Source organism: Molothrus ater, chromosome 23 (assembly GCF_012460135.2).
Source record: "Molothrus ater isolate BHLD 08-10-18 breed brown headed cowbird chromosome 23, BPBGC_Mater_1.1, whole genome shotgun sequence".
In the NCBI taxonomy this organism is placed as follows: Eukaryota; Metazoa; Chordata; class Aves; order Passeriformes; family Icteridae; genus Molothrus; species Molothrus ater.
In genome coordinates this window covers 878,760-897,986 of record NC_050500.2, presented here as the reverse complement: position 1 = coordinate 897,986, position 19,227 = coordinate 878,760, and the positions used below count along the sequence as shown (strand labels likewise).

General features: G+C 51.8%; 1 protein-coding gene across 1 annotated transcript; it reads left to right on the top strand.

Annotated features, from left to right (window-relative positions):
• Positions 1–4,774: 4,774 nt before the first annotated feature.
• Positions 4,775–16,681, top strand: ENO1 (enolase 1). The gene is made up of 12 exons (XM_036396151.1): positions 4,775–4,893; positions 8,188–8,281; positions 9,531–9,626; positions 11,451–11,509; positions 12,151–12,220; positions 12,405–12,538; positions 12,664–12,886; positions 14,383–14,580; positions 14,821–15,022; positions 15,158–15,266; positions 15,671–15,729; positions 16,217–16,681. The coding sequence occupies exons 2-12, from the start codon at positions 8,197–8,199 to the stop codon at positions 16,284–16,286; spliced, it is 1,305 nt and encodes a 434-aa protein (XP_036252044.1). The 5' UTR covers positions 4,775–4,893; positions 8,188–8,196; the 3' UTR covers positions 16,287–16,681.
• The last annotated feature ends 2,546 nt before the right edge of the window (positions 16,682–19,227 follow it).

The window sequence follows — 19,227 nt, the reverse complement described above, 5'->3', positions numbered from 1 at the left end:
AGAGCTGCTTTGGAAGAGATCCTTTGTCAGAGGCCTGGCCTGAGGAAAAAGCTTCAGCAGAGAACTTCTGAAAACATCAGAGGACATTGCTGATAGATGTGGAAGGTAGGGAAGGCAGCACAGATGTGGATTTGGATTAAGAAATGCAGCGGTGGAATGGAAGAAAGGCGACTACACGGAGATGCCACCTAAAACTTCATCAGTGCCCAGTGTTTGCTTGCTCAGGCCTGCAGTGGTTTTGTCTGCAGGCAAGGTCACTGCAGGGACCTTCAGAAGGAGCAAAGTGCCCACAGTCCCCCTCTCCCAGCAGCTCATCACCACTGCTCTCTGAGTGTAAGAGTGATGATGGGAGCTGAGAGTGTTTCCCATGAGAATGAGGTTGATTTTTAAGGCAGGAAGACAACATGAAGGAAATTTAAATCCTACTGTCTGTGTTGTACCTGTTCTGTGGCAAGAGGATCCTGCTTGATAACTCTTATGCTTTACATAACTATTTTGCACCCATTAAGGAAACAAATTAGTTGGTTTTGGACTACTCTTTTTTTTCCAGGTTATCATTCAAAAAACCCCAATCTTAAACTCCAAAAATCAATTCCTAGCTTTCTTTCCCCTTTATAGTGGAATATATTTCAAAGAGAGGGGGAAGGCCCTGCTCAGCAAGGAGCCTCAGACACCCTGAGAGAGGCAGTGCAGGACTTGCACTCTGGCCTCCACAGAGAGGATTACTGCATGGTTTCAGCATGGTTTCAGCATGGTTTCAGCATGGTTTCAGCAAGCAGCTGTGGCCTTTGGATCCACTACTCCTGGCAATTAATGTCCAGCTGGTTCTTTCAGTCTCCCTGCAAATCACCATATCAGATCATCAGCTCCTGGGCAATGTTCTGTTGGTATCAGCACGCTGATTCATGCGTTGGTTCCCTTCCAAATGGCCATTCCCCGTGCCCTGAGAATGGATGTGGCACTTGTAAATGTAGGTTAGCATTTCCAGTAGTAAAGAATATCCTGCCTGGTCCTGAGTTCTCCCACAGTCCTGGAGTACTCAGGGAGGCTGATGATGGAGCCACACTGCACAGACCCACACTAACCAGCATGGACTAACCAGCCCTTCCCCACAGTCCTGGAGAAGACAGCATAATGAAGACTGGAAGTTAAGAGCATTAAGCAAGCTGGAAGTGGTGGGAGTTAAGAGCATTAAGAAAGCCATGAGGTCTGTCACCTCCAGCCATTTCACTATTCATGTGCCTAAAGGTGCCTCACTGCAGGGTGAAGCTGGGACACAAAGGCACGGCAGAAAATGGGATGAAAAGTGAGGGAGAAGGATGTAAAGTCAGAGGAGGCTCTGAATGCCTGGAAGAAAACATCTTGAACAGTCATTCCACAATGTAATAGGTACCCAGAAAGAACATTAGTCAGACTCTGCCATTACCTTTTCAATGAACGTTCCTTAAAAACACCAGGCTCTGCAGGGTCGATGAAGAGCAGAGATCTGAGTGACAGAGTGCTCACGTCTGCATCCAGTGGCTTCCCTCTGGAGATCCCAGCTGGACTGGAGTGAGGTGCAAAGCTCCCTGAGATGCAGAGCTGCCCTCCCCAAGGAACCTGCTCAGAACACAGGCAGGCTGGCACTGGCTGCAGTGGAAGGAGCAGGGGAGGGAGGTGCCCACGCAGCCACCCAGGCACATCTTCAGGTGTTCTGGGAGGCACTGGGGGGAAAGAGAAGTCCCAGAGCGTGCAGGAAGTGCTTTCAAGGTGCTCAGAAAGCTCACGCCCTGGAATGTGCCCTGCACTGCTGATGGTTATTAGCACTTGAATGCATCGCAAACAAGTCCTGATCTGTGGTGGTTCTGCTCTGCCTTGGCACCCTCAGCTGCCTGGAGCAGCGATTTCACTCTCTGCAGAGCTCACAGGGCTCCTGTCCGACTGCTCTGAACAGGGCAGGGAAAGGCTGCCCTGGCTGGCTTCTCTGCTCATCAGCCTGTTGCAAGCCACCAAAAAATGAACTTTTATCACGCTTCCAATTTTACCTGCAAAGCACAAGGAATGTGAGGCCTCGCAGTGGAGGGATTTTGCTCCTGAGGGTCCTTCTCCATTTCTGGCTGGTGGATGGGTGCCTGTGAGCCAGGTCTGTGCCGTGGCTTTTCTCCTCTGCTGTGTTAGTGTTCCTGCTGGGAACACTGGCTTTATGTATCCCCAAACACTCTGTACTGAAACTCTCTGTCCCCAGCGTCCACCCCATTAACCATACAGGCCCCTTCCAAACTGTGAACTATTTTAAGGGTGAACTGAGTATTTGATAAACTGGTAACAAGCTTGGATTCCTAAAGAAACTTACGCTTCCTAGAAACCTCACAGCCTTGGGGATGCTCTTTAAAGCAAGACAAAAAAAGAAAAATCAGGCAGGATACACGACTGAACAGCAGCACTTTTAATACTAGCTCTGAGTTTAATTTTAACATGCATGCCACAGTGCGAGTTTAAATCTGCTGATCCAGGAAAAAATTATACCAACACCTGAACAGTGCCAGGCTTGTGCTCATGGATGCCTGAGCACTGCTGCCTGCAACCCCAGGGTCCTATGTGTGCCTCCTGGGGGTCCTGCTGGGATGGGGAATGCAGGCTCCAGCCCAGGAAATCTGCTTTGTGCTGCCTCTGTGCCCACAAAGGAAAAGAGGGTGAGGCAGGGGACAAGTCCTAAACCCCTCCTGAGGAGTTCTGAGGGAGAGCTCAGTGCTCCAGGCAGGGGGGTTTGCTTTAAACCCCACCTCTGTCCCCCACCAGGCCAATTATGACCTTTCAGAAAACGTTTTGTCCCCAAAGAGCACCCTGCTGTACATCAGCCTTTGCTGGCTACTACAGTGTTTAATTTCCCTCAGCCTCAGGCTTTCTTGTGCTCCATTTTCTTTAGCTCATTATGAGACTCGACACCTCTGTGTGATTTTCCTGCATGGCAATAAAGGCACAGATAGTGAAGCATCTCTAATCCAGCAGTTAAAATGCAGCATAAAAATGCAGCTTTAGGATTTCCAGCATCTGGAATGTGTTTTTACAGGGAATGTGTCCTCACACCAGGAAGGGTGAGGCTGCAGGACAAGCCAGTGCTGCCAAGGGGTACAATAGTGCTATAAGGGGTACAATGTGCAGTTTTGGGGGGGGGGGGGGCTGGCACTCCAAAAAATTATCTACCAGTTTAATTCCAAGGGCTTTAATTCCAAGGGCTTTTCCTGCCCAATGGTGCCTTATCTCAGCTGGGGAGGACCCAGCAGCATTCCGCCCTGACTGGTGGCTGTGCAGCCACAGGGATGTGCAGGGAAGGCACAAACCCCTCACACAGCGGGCACAGGGGACACAGGGCACTGCCACAAACCAGCCTGGCTGGCACAGGGCTTGTCCCTCCGCTGTCCCAGCCGGGGTCACAGCGGGTCTGAGGGCACTTGCAATGCCTGGGGAAGCTCAGTCCAGCTGACTTCCTTTGCTCTTTATTAGACTTTAAGCTTGTCCCGAGGGGATGTTCTCAGGAAGGAAAGAAAAATGTGCCCAGAAGGTACATCAGGCACAGGCTGGCAGGGCAGGGCGAGGCAGGGCTGAGGAGCACAAACTTCACTGATCTGTGAGCAATAAAAACTTCACTGATCTGTGAGCAATAAAACGGCTTTGTTGGGGCAGTCAGGGTGAACTGGGCACTGTCACATCCTCACGGATGGAACACAGAATGGTTTGGCTTGCTGGGACCTGAAAGCTCAACCCATCCCAGTCCTGCCGTGGGCAGGGATACGTTCCACTATCGCAGAACACTGGGCAAAGTTTGTGTTCCTGCTGGCACACTGCTGTGGGGTGTCACAGTCACCATCAGGGCTCCTTCTCCCCCATGCCCCAGGAAATGTGATGGTTATTCACTTCAAAATCAGAGTGAGTATTTATTACGTTTGTAATTAGCCTTTCCCTGGAACTATTACGAACACACACAACCGTTCCAGCCTTCCTCTTTCCAGGTTTACTCGTTATTCCCACACCCTCTCAGTCTCCCTGGGACGACCCAGGCCCAGCCCTGCCATCTCTCCTCAGCAGGGAGATGCTCCAGCCCCAACTTTGTGGCCTCCATCGGACCCTCTCCAGTAGCTCCTTGCCTTTCTTGCACTGAAGAGCTCAGAACTGGGCACAATTGTGGGGCAAGGCTGAGGGAATTAGGATTGTTCTGCCTGGAGAGAAGCTCTGGGCAGCCTCCTCACAGCCTTCAATGCCTGAGGGGGACTCAGAGGAGAGGTGGGGAGGGACTGCCTACAAGGCGAGTAGTGACAGCACAAGGGGAATGGGTTCAACCTGACAAGAGGGCAGGTTTAGATTGGATATTAGGAACAAATTCCCTGTGAGGGTGCTGAGGCTCTGGCACAGGGCACTCTGGATGGAGGATAACTCTGAAAGCGTGCAGGGCCAGGATGGAGGGGGCTTGGAGCAAGCTGGGGCAGTGGCAGATGTGGCTGCCCACGGCAGGGTTTCGAACCCGGCTGATGCCCAGCGTCCAGTGTCCATCCCCAGCCCGGCCGCCCCTCACGCCACGCCTGCCCCTCACGGCTCCCCCCGCGCCCCGCTCCACATGGTCCCGCCCGCTCCCCCCGCCCGCATGCGCCGCGCCGGCCCCGCCCCCTCGCACGGGGATTTTCCACGAGGCCCCGGCCCGGCCGCACGTAGCGCACGCACGCGAGCCCGCCGCTGGCGCGAGGCGGCCGCAGCCAATCGGAACGCGGCCGGGGACGGCGCTGGCCAATGGGCGCGGCCGGGGGGCGGACCCTGTGCGCGAGGGCGGCTATAGGCGGGCGGGCGCGGAGCCGTTGGGTCTCAGTCAGAGCCGGGGCGGCGACAGCGGAGCGCTTGCGGAGCGGGACTGCCGGCACAGCGGTGAGTGCGGCGGCCGCAGCGCCCCGCGGGCCCGGAGGCCGCGCCTCCCTTCTCCGGGTAGAGGCCGCGGAGCCCCGGTCGTCCCCTTGGCGAAGGGCCGGGCCGAGGCTCGGTGGTCCCCGGGGTGTGCAGGCCGCTGTGTTCCCGCAGCAGTGGTGGGGAAGGGAGGGCCTGAACCCCGGCAGTGTGCGGGGGTGAGGGTTAAAAAGTGGGGATGTGGTGGGTCAGGGCGGGGGCAGAATCGAGGGGATGTGGTGGGTCAAGGCATCCTCAAACGCAGAATTTAACCTTTTTCTTTTAATCATTAACAGTCGCTCTCGGATTGCGTGTGGTGATTTGGACCTTCCTCTCTTTAGTGGATGTCCTTCAGCTTCCCATCTCAAATATTTAACGTTTGCTAGCAATGCGTCTGTGCCTGAGGTCTCTTAGTGGGTATTTAGGTGCCGGTTATCCCAAGGCGGCGCTGGTGGGGAGATGGATGTGCAGGTGTGGATAAGGAGCTGCTGTTATAACCATCTTGCCTCGTGTAGGGCTGCCAGAGAGGATCCTGGGCTCTCTCCTGCTCCGTTACTCGCCTGCTGAGTCACAGGGTAGGGCCATGGCTCGCCGAGCCTGGCAGGAAGTACTGAAGTTTGTCATGCAAACCCACGGGAGATGAGCCAACGCAGTTTCAGGCCTCCATCTTACTAAACACAGAGAGAGAAAGTGGTTGAACGTGTCTGTGATTTGCTCCCTGCCAGGCATCCTTTAGAACCCGTTGGATCATGTTGTAGAGGTGCATTAATACCCCATGGAGTGCAGAGGAGCAGCGATGGAATGTGCCCATTTGTCCAGTTTCTAGGAGTGCTTTGGCAGGGGAATTAATACGTTGGGATCTGATAGAGTGCACTGAAAGGTCTCGGCTTTTTTCAGAGCACTGGTGGTATGAGAGTTAGGGTCATGAGGACCTTTAAGTGTCAGGAGAGGCTTCCACTGATAAATGTGGCAGGCCTGTAATAGGACACTCACTAGGGCAGTTATTTCTATGGCTAAACTTTAGTGTTGCTTTTTAAGTCTCCATTCAGATGCTTGCAGTGCTCAGCCTTAACCCGATATTGATTTTAGAGAAGTGTGGCTGCAAGATAGCTCACAAGGACAGGGTTTGGTGGTAGGGTTGGCTATAAAAAAAAAATCTTTTGATTTAATTGAAATAATTTTCAGTTGGAGTAATCTCCAGTTGAGAGTACTACATTACTACATTCCCTGTGCAGGGTCAGGTGAGGAATAAGTGGTGATTTCTTAGACTTGAGCTGGTAGTGAGGAAGCTCCTCAGAGCTGGCAGGGGTTGTAACTTACCCTTGGAGTAGGCCAGGCAAGCTGGAGTATGTGGCTTCCCCTGAAGGGAGACAGTGACCTTGTCAGCAGATTATGCTGCAAAAAAAGGTTTAAGGCAGTGTGCTCGTTAAATACCACCGGGGTGTTTGTGTGCTTGGAGAGGACAAAGGTCTGGGCAGGCAGTGCTCCTGTGACCTCTCTGCCTGCAGTCAGCATTTCTGTGGTTGAACCTGGGCACACAGGGGCTGACCCTTGTGCTCTAGGTGAGCTCACTGATTCCATTGAGGCAGAATACATCGTGGTGAGCTAAACAGCATCAGTTTTACCCTGTAGCTCAAAGGGAGAGTTGTTTCTTGAGCACAGGAGTGGGGAGTTTGCAAAAGGAGCATCAAGGATTTCTGGGGAGATGCAGTGCTGTGAAATGCCTCTTTCTGCAGAGAAGGGAGGGACTTGTGGTCCTTTGTCAAGGAAGCTCGAGTCATGTCTGACCTGGCAGACATTTCCAGTGGAAGTTCTTGCAGCGTGTGTTCCTGAAGGTCAACAAGCAGCTGCAGCACTGCACTGAGGGGTCCTGGGAACTGGCTGTGCTTTTAAAGAATGAGCCACCTCAAGTTGTGTGGCAAAGCCAAGGTTCTGAAAATGAAAGTAAGGTTTAGCAGGTGCCAGCCTGATAAACTCTGAAAGCTCTTTTTGGATAAGTGGGCATTCTTCCTGTTAGCCATTGCTCAGTGCATCTGCAGAGAGCTGAGTGTTGGTGTGGGTGGGACTGATAAGCAGAGCCTTGCAGGGATTTATTTCTAGCTTGTGTGTTCCCTGATTGAAGCTAGGTAGTGGCAGCATGAAGGTCAGCTTGAAGAAGCTGTCTTGGTTCATATTTTAGTCCTATCGTGTGTCAGTGTGGGGGTCTGACTGAAATCTTAGACAGCGTGCAGGGGCAGGACAGCTGAAGGGACACGGGGGGAGCAAAGGCTGCCTGTGCCTCTGACCTGGGGAGGGCAGAGTTGGCTCTGGGGGAGGAACCAGAGCGTGCAGCCACCCCCTCACAGACTGGGAACCAGCAGCACCATTGCTAAGGTCATGTTTTTCTAACTTTGCAGTAACTGTGGAAGGATTCATGACCATTTCTGTAAACAGGGTTGCCACCCACATTGGCTTGCCAAAAAACTGGCTTCCAGATAGTTCTGCTTCTGAGGCTGAGCTTTCTTCTGTGCAGATGGGCTGGGTTTGGTGCCAGTCAATGGCTTACAGGCATGTGTATGACTTGATTTTTAAAATGTAGCTGGGCTTACATAAGAATTCCCTTATTGCAGTTTTCTGAAGTGGATAAATGTGAGAAGGGAGAAAGGAAGTATTTAAAAGACATGGGAGATTTTTATTCCTTTTAAGATGGAAAGTTAAGAGGAAAAACTATTCCTGTAAATGCTCAACAGGGTGTAACTATTAATGCAAGTTTTTAATGAGAGCTGTGGCTGCTTCTCTTTCGTCATTGGTTCCGTTTTGCTCTGAGCAGCTGCTGTGCATACTAAGAGCACTCTGTGCATGCTGAGAGCTGTTGCACTCGGGTCTCTTATCAAAAAGAACTCTTAACTGATAGCAGAGAGTTGCTGTTTTGGGAGCTTTTCGCTGCTCTGACACGATGAGGTGAAGTTCCTTTAGATTTGTCATCTGCTCCTGCTGCTGTCTAGGGTCTGATGATATTGCAGTTTGAGTCATTTGCAATTATCAAGAGATTGTCCCTTGCACATAAGGAAGTGATTTTTTTTTTTAATAATAAAAGTCATAGGACACTGGAAGAGCTTGCCCAGAGAAGCTGTGGCTGCCCTATCCCTGAGAATGTTCCAGGCCAGGCTGGATGAGGCTCCTCCAGCAACCTGGTCTGGTGGGAAGTGTCCCTGCTCCTGCAGGGCGTGGGATGGATTAAGCTTTATTAAGCTTCCAACCCAAACCATTCAGTGAGTAATTGTAAGCTCCTTTTTTCAGGTACTAAAGATGTCTATCACCAAGATCCACGCCCGTGAAATCTTTGACTCCCGTGGCAATCCCACTGTTGAGGTAGACCTCTACACCAACAAAGGTGAGTCCTCAGCTGCAGGTGTTCATCCCTGGCTTAGAGCTGATAGAACTCGAGCAGGCAGAAGTGTACAGCCAGTTCTGTTCTAGCAGTGGAACTGTGCTGAATTCTTCCTCCACACATAAAACTTGTAGGGACTTGCAGAAAAAGCCTCTGCCTCATTCTGTTGGATGAGTTTGCTGAGCTCGAGTTCCTGGCCTGGGCAGTGCAGGGTTTTTTGGCAGGTGCTGCTTCTTACAGCCTAAACTGTGGGAGAGCTGTTCCAAACCTGCCCTCCTTCCCTTGCCCCAGTATAGACTGGGACAGCACCCGGAAACTGTTCTTGAGCAGCTGCTAATGGCCCTGGTTGTCAGTGCTCCCCACACTCTGGATGAGTACACTTGAGGCTTAGTTCTCAATTTGTCTGCAGTGCCTTTCTGTAATGACACAGTCTTGTGCTGCACAGTTGAATTTTGGGTAATGGTTTCTCCTCTGCCCAAGTACTCGGGCATGATTGAAGAACATGCCTAATTGGGCTTTCACATGTAACATCTTATATTTTTAATTATTGTAGGACTTTCCCTTGGTTTGTTAGCTGTTCATCCCACATCTGATAGGATCTGACAAAAGCATTGTGCAAGCTCATACCAATGTGGTTTGGTGGAATGAGCAAACACAATGGCTGTAATACACTGACTAAAGAGCTGATCTTTCTGCCTCAAAAGATTAATGCAGTCATTTAATGAGACTGCCCCCACTAAGCTCTTTGATTTAGTGGGATAAGGGAGAGGCTGGAGGCTGAAGTTGGCATCTTGAACCCCAGGCAGAGCAGGCTCCAGTGCGCAGATTGGCTCCAAGTTCAGCATCCTTGGCCGAAGGAATGGGCTGGCTGGGTGGCTCTGCTGTTGCCAGAAGAGCTCAGAACTCCTGTTAACAAAATAGGTCTCCGAATTTAAGAGCTTGTTTTGCCTGAGCTCAAAAGCAGATCCAGTGAATGAAGCAAGCCTTTTTGGAAGGGGAATGGATGCCTTCCTTAACTCTTGAAATGCCAGTGCAAGAGGAGGAGTCAGTTTGCTGTTGGTCAGTGAGCGTGAGGGAGATGCTGATAAATTGTGATGCTGTAAATGAGCAGAAAGCCCTTGTGGGAGCGCTGTGTATGTGAGCAGAGGTGTGCTTTGGAGACTCCCTCTGCAGCTGCAGGGCTGGGATGCTGTCTGGCTGGGGGATGTTTGGTGGGGGAGTGTGCTGAGGTGTTTTTTCCTGTTGTGAACAGGTCTGTTCAGAGCTGCTGTTCCCAGCGGTGCCTCAACCGGAATCTACGAGGCTCTGGAGCTCCGTGACAATGACAAAACACGCTACATGGGCAAAGGTACAGCTGGGGCTGGGCACCCAGAGTGCCCTGGGACAGGCACTGGCACTGCTGGGCTCCTGTCCCACTGGCTGTCCTGCACAGGGTCTGGCAGCTCGGCAGGACAGACAGGGAGTGACAGCAGCTCCTGGCAGGCGTGGGCTGAGCTGGGCAGAGGCCAAGCAGAGGGGGCAGGGTTGCTTTCCTGGGCATGACCTGCAGGGTGACAGCCTCCAGCTGCCTCGTGCTGCAGGGCAGGGCACCTGCATGGGGCTGGGCACACCCAGCCAGGTGAAAATGTCCCTGGTACAGGGTGTCCAGGTGTACTTTGTTACCCTGCTCCTCTTGTGCTGTGTGTTGGTGTGTGGCAGAGTGCTTTACCAGCGTGGTAAGGGCATCTGAACTGCCAGCTCCAAAAGCCTCAGTCATCCTGCACTTAGTCACAAGGGCTTTTCATAGACCACATTTTCCCAGTGCCCTTAAATCTGTCAGCTCTGAGACTGCAGACTCCTTACATCTCCCAGCATGTTGAATCCTGAACCTGAGGTTTTATGCCAGCTCTGTCCATTGAATGTGCAGCTCTGCTGACTTGCCAGTCAGGTGAAAAGAAGCTGAAATATCTTCTGCCTATTAAGAAAGAACAATTAAAGTGGATAGCTGAATTGAACTTGGAGAGCCTTGTCTTAGAAGATTCATGGCTGTTAATACCTTAACAGAGAATAAATGCCTGGATGACTGAATGCCCCCAAAACCTGAGGCTCTAATGCTGTTTACCCAGGGCACCTTTCTTGCAAAGAATAAATGTATATTTACCTCACTGTGCTAAATGTGTGTGTGCTTAGGCCTGTTAAGTCTGATCCTATGGGCAGTTCTTAATGGCATTTAATTAGACTGTGGTTAACAGGCTGTAGCTGAAGGGCTTTGTCAGCTGGGAAATAACACGAGTTATGAAAAAATAATTATCAAATGGGAAGAGTTGCAGATAGCTGCTAGGCCTTTTGTAATAGAAGTCTGCAGACTTAGACCATTTGGAAAAGCAATTAATATTGTTTAGGATGCTGTCAAATAGCATTTATCTTTCTGAAGCTTAGGCTTTTGGAAGTCTTTAAACACTGCACAGTAAATAAGGTGATGTTCTAGCAGTGTTACAAAATAGTGTCAGGTAGTGAAGTGCCTGAGCTGCTGCCTGTGTAACTGCTGGGGAAACCTTTTCCTTCCCCTTACTCTCCTGGATTCTGTGATTTGGTAGGAGAGCCCATCCTAAGACCTTCCCTAAGTGCTGTTGTTCAGGCCCTTGAGGTTTGTGCTGGCAGAGTTACAGAGACCTGGGTGTGGAGCCCAAGCAGAGCCTTGCAGCTTCCTCTGCTCTTTGAGCCCTTTGTCTCTGGTCCAGTGCTCAGTGCCAGGCTCCTGCTGCCTCTTGGTGTCCTCTGCTGCATTCCTGTGGGTTGGCTCAGAGTCTTCACCTGTGCCTTGACTCGGGTGTCTGTTTGGCTTCTGTCAGGTGTCTCCAGAGCTGTTAAATATGTTAACGAGTTCCTGGCCACGGCACTGTGCACACAGGTAATGGATGTGCTCCCAGTGCAGCCCTGGCACACTGGGATGAGTCTCTCCAGTGCATGGCCTGGCAGACTAACTGGCATTCCTGGACCAGTCCTAGCCAATGCCTCCTTCATGTGCCTCCCAGTCCAGCCAGGGGCCTCTGTGTTCACACCTGGCCATGAGCTCAGCTTGGACTGGGGCTGGGGCAGCATGAGGTGGTTTTCCTGGATGTTCCTGAGATCCCCTACTAATCCCTGCATAACCTGTGTGTTGACCAGTGTCTGATTTGCTTGTTCCTTCCAGGTGTCTCAAAAGCTGTTGAGCACGTCAATAAAACGATTGCACCTGCACTGATTAGCAAGGTAGGAGCAATCTGTCTTCTCTTAACATCTCCTACAGCCAGGCAGTGTCCAAACCATCCTCTGGTGGGGTGGCACCTGGGGGTGTCAGCCTGTGTGTTGGGGTGCATGTGAACAAACTGACCACAGCAATGGTTTTACTTAATTTACTTAATGAGTGCACATCTAACACGTAATGGAACCTTCTCCAGCAGCCAGCCTGGTGTTGTGGTGTGCAGAAACACTTCAGCCCTGGGAGCTGCAGGGGTGCAGCTGGGCTATAAGCTGATTCATGCTTCAGAGAGTGCCTGAATGATGAGGAGGGGCCAGGTTTTATCCAAGCAGGGTAATTGGAAGGGAATCTGAGAGGATCTAGAAAAGTCTGCTTGAATGAGATTCCTTTGTGCTTTGTGGGCACCAAGCCCGGCCTACAAAGGCTGGTGCAGAACTAAGTGCTAGTTCTAGGTAAAGTGATGGCACATCAGCTCAGCTATCAGCCTGGGCTGCTGCTGTGTGATAGTGGCAGGAATTGGCCAGGTCAGCTCTTGGCAGCTGCCCTTGGCAAGTGTTGGTGCCTCCAGGGCTGTCAGTGCCATGGTGGGCAGGTGAGGGTTTGTGGGCCTGTGCTTGGTGTCAAACAACTGTTTGGTTGCTTCCCTCTGCAGAATGTGAACGTTGTGGAACAAGAGAAGATTGACAAGCTGATGCTGGAAATGGATGGGACAGAGAACAAATGTGAGTGGGCTTTGTGTTGCACTGAGGGGGGGGAAGATAAAGATGGGTCAACAGAATTCTGTTTACCAGAACCAACAGCCAGTGTGTGGCCATGTGCTGTGCACTGCTGTAATTCAAACCATGGGCTGGTATTGCTGAGTCTCCTTCTAAAGACACTGCTCTAATCAATTTCTTCCCGTTTCAGCCAAATTTGGTGCTAATGCCATCCTGGGTGTGTCCCTGGCCGTGTGCAAAGCTGGCGCTGCTGAGAAGGGTGTTCCCCTGTACCGCCACATCGCCGACCTCGCTGGCAATCCAGAGGTCATTCTCCCGGTTCCTGTAAGTCCCTGGGTGGGGCAGCCTTGCTCTGCCTTTAGCCTGGTGCTCCTGGACCCAAGAGAACGAGCAGTGGGGTGTAAGGGCTGCTACCCTGTTCCAACCTGGCTTCTCCTGCTTCCTCCAAGGCTTTCAACGTGATCAACGGGGGCTCCCACGCTGGCAACAAGCTGGCCATGCAGGAGTTCATGATCCTGCCCGTGGGGGCTGACAGCTTCAAGGACGCCATGCGTGTCGGGGCTGAGGTCTACCACAACCTCAAGAACGTCATCAAGGAGAAGTATGGCAAGGATGCCACCAACGTGGGGGATGAGGGTGGCTTTGCCCCCAACATCCTGGAAAACAAAGAAGGTGAGAAGGAGCCAAGTGTGGGAGGAGATGTAACTGATAGCCTGCCCAATATAATGACAGGCAGGATCAATAGGATCAAAGGTGTAGAACTTCCTGCTTTGTCTGTACTCTGTTTCTTACCCTGGCAGACATCCTAAGATGCTCCACTGATGTGGTCAGGTATTCCCTTGGATATCAGTTTGTGCAGTTGGACAGGATGGTTTTTACTTCAGTGCCTCGTTGCTCTCATTCCTGTAGCAGCTTAAGGGAACCTTGTTCCCCTCCAGTTGAAAAGTGGTGTGGGAACTTGTGTGCACTGCAGGTGTTGGAGAAGTCAACATTCAGATATCAGTGGAGTTGTTTTTCTGCAGCCAGAGAGGGAAAAGAGTTTGTGCCCTGCCTGGCTGTGTGTGGGAGGGCACAAAGACTGGGAAGCTGAGGCAGTTGCTGCTTCCATGGCCAAACAGTTCTGTTCAGGAACCTGTGGGAAGCAAAATATCTGCTCCTGCAAACACTGCACCAGAGGAGCTGCTTTCTGTGCCTCTCCAGAAGTGGAGCTGCTCACAAGGCAGTAGGACACGAGCTCAGATCAGTTGATTTTTGCTTTACAGTTGGTTGTGTTATTGTGGAGGGGAATGGTGACCTGCTCTGCCTTTTTTGAAGCTCCTGAGACAGCACCAGCAGTTGTGCCATTTCTGAGTCCCAGTGTCACATGCAGCTCTGCTGGGTCTGTGCCCTTGCAGACATCAGTGAAGATGACCTTGAATGACAATTACATTCCAAGGAATTTTTGTTGCTGGCTGCAGCTGCTTTTGCAGTTTGTGCTACATTAGCATCTTACAAAACACAACCAAACTCACTCAAAAAGAACCCAAACAAAAAAAAAAGACCCAACAACAAAAGAAAACACTTGGTCTAAGCTTCCTGCTGCAAACAGAGCCCAGCTGCTCCTCTGCAACTCGGGGTCATTGGGACTCTGCCAACAGTAGCACAGTGGGCAGCATCTACAGACTCCTCCTGCGTGGTTCTGTCCCCTCCTGTGCAGGTAAAGGTGCACGTGGAGAGCAGGTGGATGCCCAGGGGGGTCTCCTGTGCAGAGCAAGGAGGCTCTGTCTCCCTGCTGCCACGGTTTGGATGCTCAGCACTTGCATGGTCAACACCTGCTCTGGAGCTAAAAGGGATTAGAGTGCAGGCACTGCTTCCTGCCCACATGCATGAAGTTGAAAGAGGATGTGGAATCATCTAGTATTAAGCTTTCTGGGCTGACATGTAGTCCTGCCTGAAGAGATTAGGAATCCCATAATGGTGTCTCAAGGGTATTACAAGCTAAAAGCAGTATTAAAGTAATATCTTGTTCCAGTCAGTTCAGGAGTGGGAGAATTTAAGAACCCTTTCCTCTGGGCTTTCTGAAGGGCTGAGGGGGATGGTTTGCCCTGTGGGTGTGCTGCTGTTGGGCAGGGGGAGCTGTGGGCTTGGGATCCTGCAGGCCCTCAGCAGCTGCTTTGTGTGTGTTGCAGCTCTGGAGCTGCTCAAGACAGCCATTGCCAAGGCTGGCTACACTGACAAGGTGGTCATTGGCATGGACGTGGCTGCCTCAGAGTTCTACCGGGATGGCAAATACGACCTGGACTTCAAATCCCCCGATGACCCCAGCAGATACATCACTCCTGACCAGCTGGCTGACCTCTACAAGGGCTTTGTCAAGAACTACCCTGGTGAGTTGCTCATCAGTGGGAGCACAGTGGAGTGGTGAATCAGGGTTGATTGCTGAAGGAGGGAGTTGCTGTGCAGCCCCTCTTACAGGAGAGACCGAGAGCTCCTGCCTTGCTCAGCCTCTTGGGGTCTCAGGAGTGTTCTGGGAAGTGGGTAGCACGTGTCTGCAGCACTTTGGTGCCACTCATCCAAACTGGACCTTTGTGCTGGCATTGTCCTGAAGCTGCTGTGTCCCTCTGCAGTGGTGTCCATTGAAGACCCCTTTGACCAGGATGACTGGGGTGCCTGGAAGAAGTTCACTGGCAGCGTCAACATCCAGGTGGTTGGTGATGATCTGACTGTGACCAACCCAAAGAGAATTGCCAAGGCTGTGGAGGAGAAGGCCTGCAACTGCCTCCTCCTCAAGGTCAACCAGATTGGCTCCGTGACAGAGTCCCTGCAGGCGTGAGTTCTGCCCTCTGGGCCGGGCCAGGGTGGGGCTGGCTTTACCTGGGGGACATGGAGGTCCAGGGCAGAGCCCTGTGCTGCCCCTGCTTGGCACAGGGCATGCTCTGAGCTGCTTCTCTTGGTCTCTTGCAGCTGCAAGCTGGCCCAGTCCAATGGCTGGGGTGTGATGGTGAGCCACCGCTCTGGAGAGACAGAAGACACCTTCATTGCTGACCTGGTAGTGGGTCTCTGCACTGGCCAGGTTGGTGTCTGCAGCTGCTGCACTCTGGCTCTTTGCTTGATGGGATAATTTGGGGGTGAAGCCAAAGCCATGGTGCACTGCACTGCCTCAGGGGTGCAGGTTTGCTGTGTCTGTTTGCAGGGAGCTGATTTGTTAATGGACTGTGACAAGGGAACACCTTATCTTTTGCAAACTCACCTTTAATCAGCAATGTCAAAGGTCTTGGCTCCAGTGGCTGTACTGGGCTTTCCTGGTCCTGCAGCTGATAGCAAATGCACAAGCTCTACTGCTCCCAAGACCTGTTGTGTTTGCTTGGGCAGACACTGAGCCTGATGCCCAAGCAGAGCTTGTGATGATGCTCATGACCCTGAGCAAGTTTTGTGTTGGCACTCAGAGTTCTTCACTAACTTGGTGATTTCCCTCAGATCAAAACCGGTGCCCCGTGCCGATCCGAGCGTCTGGCCAAGTACAACCAGCTGCTGAGGTGAGCCTGGGCTGGGGAAGGGCCCTCCTTGTGCCTTGTGCCAGGGCTCTGCCCCTCACAAACACCTGCAGCACGTGGCAGAGCAGGGGCTGGGTGGGTGAGGTCCAGAACAGATCACACCAAGCATCCTGTGCTGCTGGACTGAGACTTTGTCCTCTGCACGGGGCACTTCTCTTGGCAAGCATCTCAGGCATTTGGGTTGAGTTGTGTCAGGTGTGTGGCACTGTGCAGGGGCTTGGTGGGAGCTGCCTGGTAGGGTCTCCAGGGCCAGGTGGGTCAGGAGTTTCAGTGCCACATGGGTTGGGTGTTTCAGGACCAGGTGGGTCGGGTGTTTCAGTGCCACATGGATTGGGTGTTTCAGGGCCAGGTGGGCCCGGTGGATTGGGTGTTTCAGGACCAGGTGGGCCGAGTGTTCAGTGTGAGGCCTGTGCTAGTGCTGGGGTTCTCTGCTGCCTGCTGACACCCAGTGCTCTCTGTCCTTCACCAGAATTGAGGAGGAGCTCGGCAGCAAGGCTCGCTTTGCTGGGAGGAACTTCAGGAACCCTCGTGTCAACTAAGTGTGGAAGAGTCCCCTCTGTTCTGGTTCAGCACTAGATATTGACTTAGATCACAATTACCTGTACTAGAAAGATAAGGGCAGCTGAAGGAGAAGACCAGTCTGCAGGTCCTCTTATCCTCTAGATGATCCCTTCACCCAGTGTTTTCACCAACTCTGGTCTGTTAATTGTAATGCTCTGCTGCTTCTATAGAACAGTCCCTGGGGGTGTTCTGTGTATTTAACACCCTCGGGGGTCATGACATTGTGATTCTGGGCATAAACACTTTAGTTCCCTTCTCTGTCTCATCTTCAACGTTTGGAGCCGTGTGATTTGCAGTGCAGCAAGAGGTACCTGCAGACAGAGACAGTAGTGTTTTTACATGTGATAAATAAAAGCATCAAACAACCCAAAAATGTGTGTGGCTTGGAAGTATTTGGAGGAGTCTGGGGAGCAGGGATTTCCACCTTTGCATCGTGGACTCATGGAATGGTTTATGGTGAGAGGGACCTTGAGGCTCAGCTTGCCCTTTTTGCTGAGGTTTGGCAAAAGTTTTTGGGGTGTTTGTCCCCACAGTGGTTCTGTTACTGTATGGGCACTGTCACAGGGAGCAGAGTTGTGACCTTAGTCCATTCCCAGACAGGAAAAAACAAATTATTACACAACTGAGCGAGAGGATGTCTGAGCCAGTTCTTGCTGCTTTTTTCCCGTAGTTGCAGATGAGTAGGAAAATCATTAATTTCCGATTCCGTTAATGACGCCTGCGGTGCCCGGTGCTGCCCCCCGGTGGGCGCGCCAGGCCTTGCACCGCACTCGCACAAACCAATTCTTGTCTTGAACGTTTCAAATCCTCCCCCTGGGGCTGGCGCTGCAGGGCCTGTGTCAGCTGCTACCTTAAAGAATATTCTCAGTTCTGGAGTGGCAATAACAGGGAAACGACCTTCCCTGGGCTCCTGGCACCTGGGCTTCCTTAGAGGTTTATCTCCCTTGTCAGGCTGCTCTTAAGAAGAGCTTTGCTATAAATACCAAATTTACCAGCCCCAGCTCAGCACCGGGCCAGGGCCTCCTCTCCCACATTTGTCCTTTCCCCAGGCCTTGCTCTGAGCTGGTTGCACTCTGTGGCAAATTTGAAGCCCACTGCACTTTTCACACTTAGCTGATCTCTGAATTGGACCTGTTAAATGAATAAACCAGCTAATTACACACAAATCCTATCAAGGGATTTTTCTTCTCTCAAAGAGGCAGCTTCTAATAGCTGCAGAATGGTTTAGGAAGCTTTTTAGCAGAGCTGTGTTCAGGAGCATGAGTAAGGCTGCTCCTCACCTGGCACTTCAGTAAGTGAAGCCAAATGCTCAACCCCTTACCTGGGCCTCGATTTCCACCTGGTCCTTTTCTTCTAATAAGCATCAGAAAGCAGAAGGAGCTGGAAAATCAGGTCAGTGGTTGCCGTAACTCGAGCAAAGCCCGAAGGGCAGTGAGGCTGTGATGAAATGAGGGACATGAGCAGGGCCTGGCACCGGGGCTGCTGTGCTTGTGTGCAGCCACATCATTGTGGGGAGAGCCAGGCTGGAATCCTGCTCTGCTCAGAGCAAGAGCTCAGTCCCAGCTCTGACAAAACCCCTTCCATTAACACTGCAAGTGAATTCATTATCGTTCCCACCTTGTCAGAGCAAGGCGGAGAGAACACTCACAGGTCAATTACCAGGTGCGTGGTGCCTGAAAATAACCAGGCAATGGCAGGGTTGGAACATTGCTGGGGCTGTACAGCCCCAAGCTGGAGTCAGCTGCCATTGAACCGTGTGTTCTCCTGCTCTGTGAATCAATCCTGCCGTGTCAGGTGCTGTGCTCACCTGTCCCATCAAACCCCTCACAGAAACCTTTCAAGTTCAATCTCTGAGAGTATTTGGGCCAGATCAGCAAGGTGCTTCCAGCTGCAGTGGATTCAGGCTCTCCCTAATGAGGCTGCAGCGTTGAAAGGAGTCCATGCAAAGGAAGAAAAGAGCCCCGAGAGGGGAAGTGCTGGAACGTGGGGCTGGGGGTTGGAGATAAGGATTTTAAACATGTTAGAGAAAAGTGAATGATTGGGAACGCTGTGTGTGTTTGGAGTGAGGGGAATCAGTGAATAGGGAACAAGATTTGATTGCTGAAAATCAAGACCTAAACCTGCAGAGCTGGAGAGGGGGAGCTGTGTCTGCTCCTTAATCAGGGCTCAGCTCCTGCTGCACAGCTCCTCACCTTTCCCTGCTGTCCCCACGGAGTTGGACTCGAAAGGCTGTGCTTTATAACAGAGAGCAAATGTGGCACAGCCAGTGGCTTTATTACTGCAATAATTTGCAGGGATGGCACTCCTTGGAGCAGAGGAGGCATCAGCTTAGCAAACACGAGCTGGGAGGCTGCTCTGAGAGTAGCAGCCAGGCTTAAAAGCAGAGCTGTGGTGACTGATGGGCAGAGGGGAGAGGCAGGAGGTGCTCTGGGAGCTGTTCAGGAGCAGGATTTATAATGGAGTGATGCAAAGAAGTGCAGTGGGAAAGCTCTCCCATTACCCCTGGCTGTGTGTAGGGGTGTGGAGGGATAGAATGTAAGAAAATAAAGATAGTGCAGAAGGCAGTCTCACACCTGAGGAGCTGCAGCTGTACTAATCACCAAAGATTAGGAACAGGCCTGCCCTTAATAGGCCACAGCTGTGTCCAGTAAGAAGAAGAGTGCTACAAAAGAGTGGGGTAGCTGGGTGAGAAGAGAGAGTTGGGGTTTGTTGGCTGTGCTGTGAAGAACAAAAAGGAGTCAGTGCTGTGAGGAGATGCCCATGAGAAATCCCTGAGAAGGTATGGGAGGTTTACAATAAGATGACAAAATAGGGGTGCCTTTTCTGCCTTGTAGCCCAGCCTGCTCTTAGCACTGACTTCCTCATGTTGGTTTCTAGGCCTGGTCCAGGCCCTGTCCCAGTGAGTTTGCTCTGGACAGG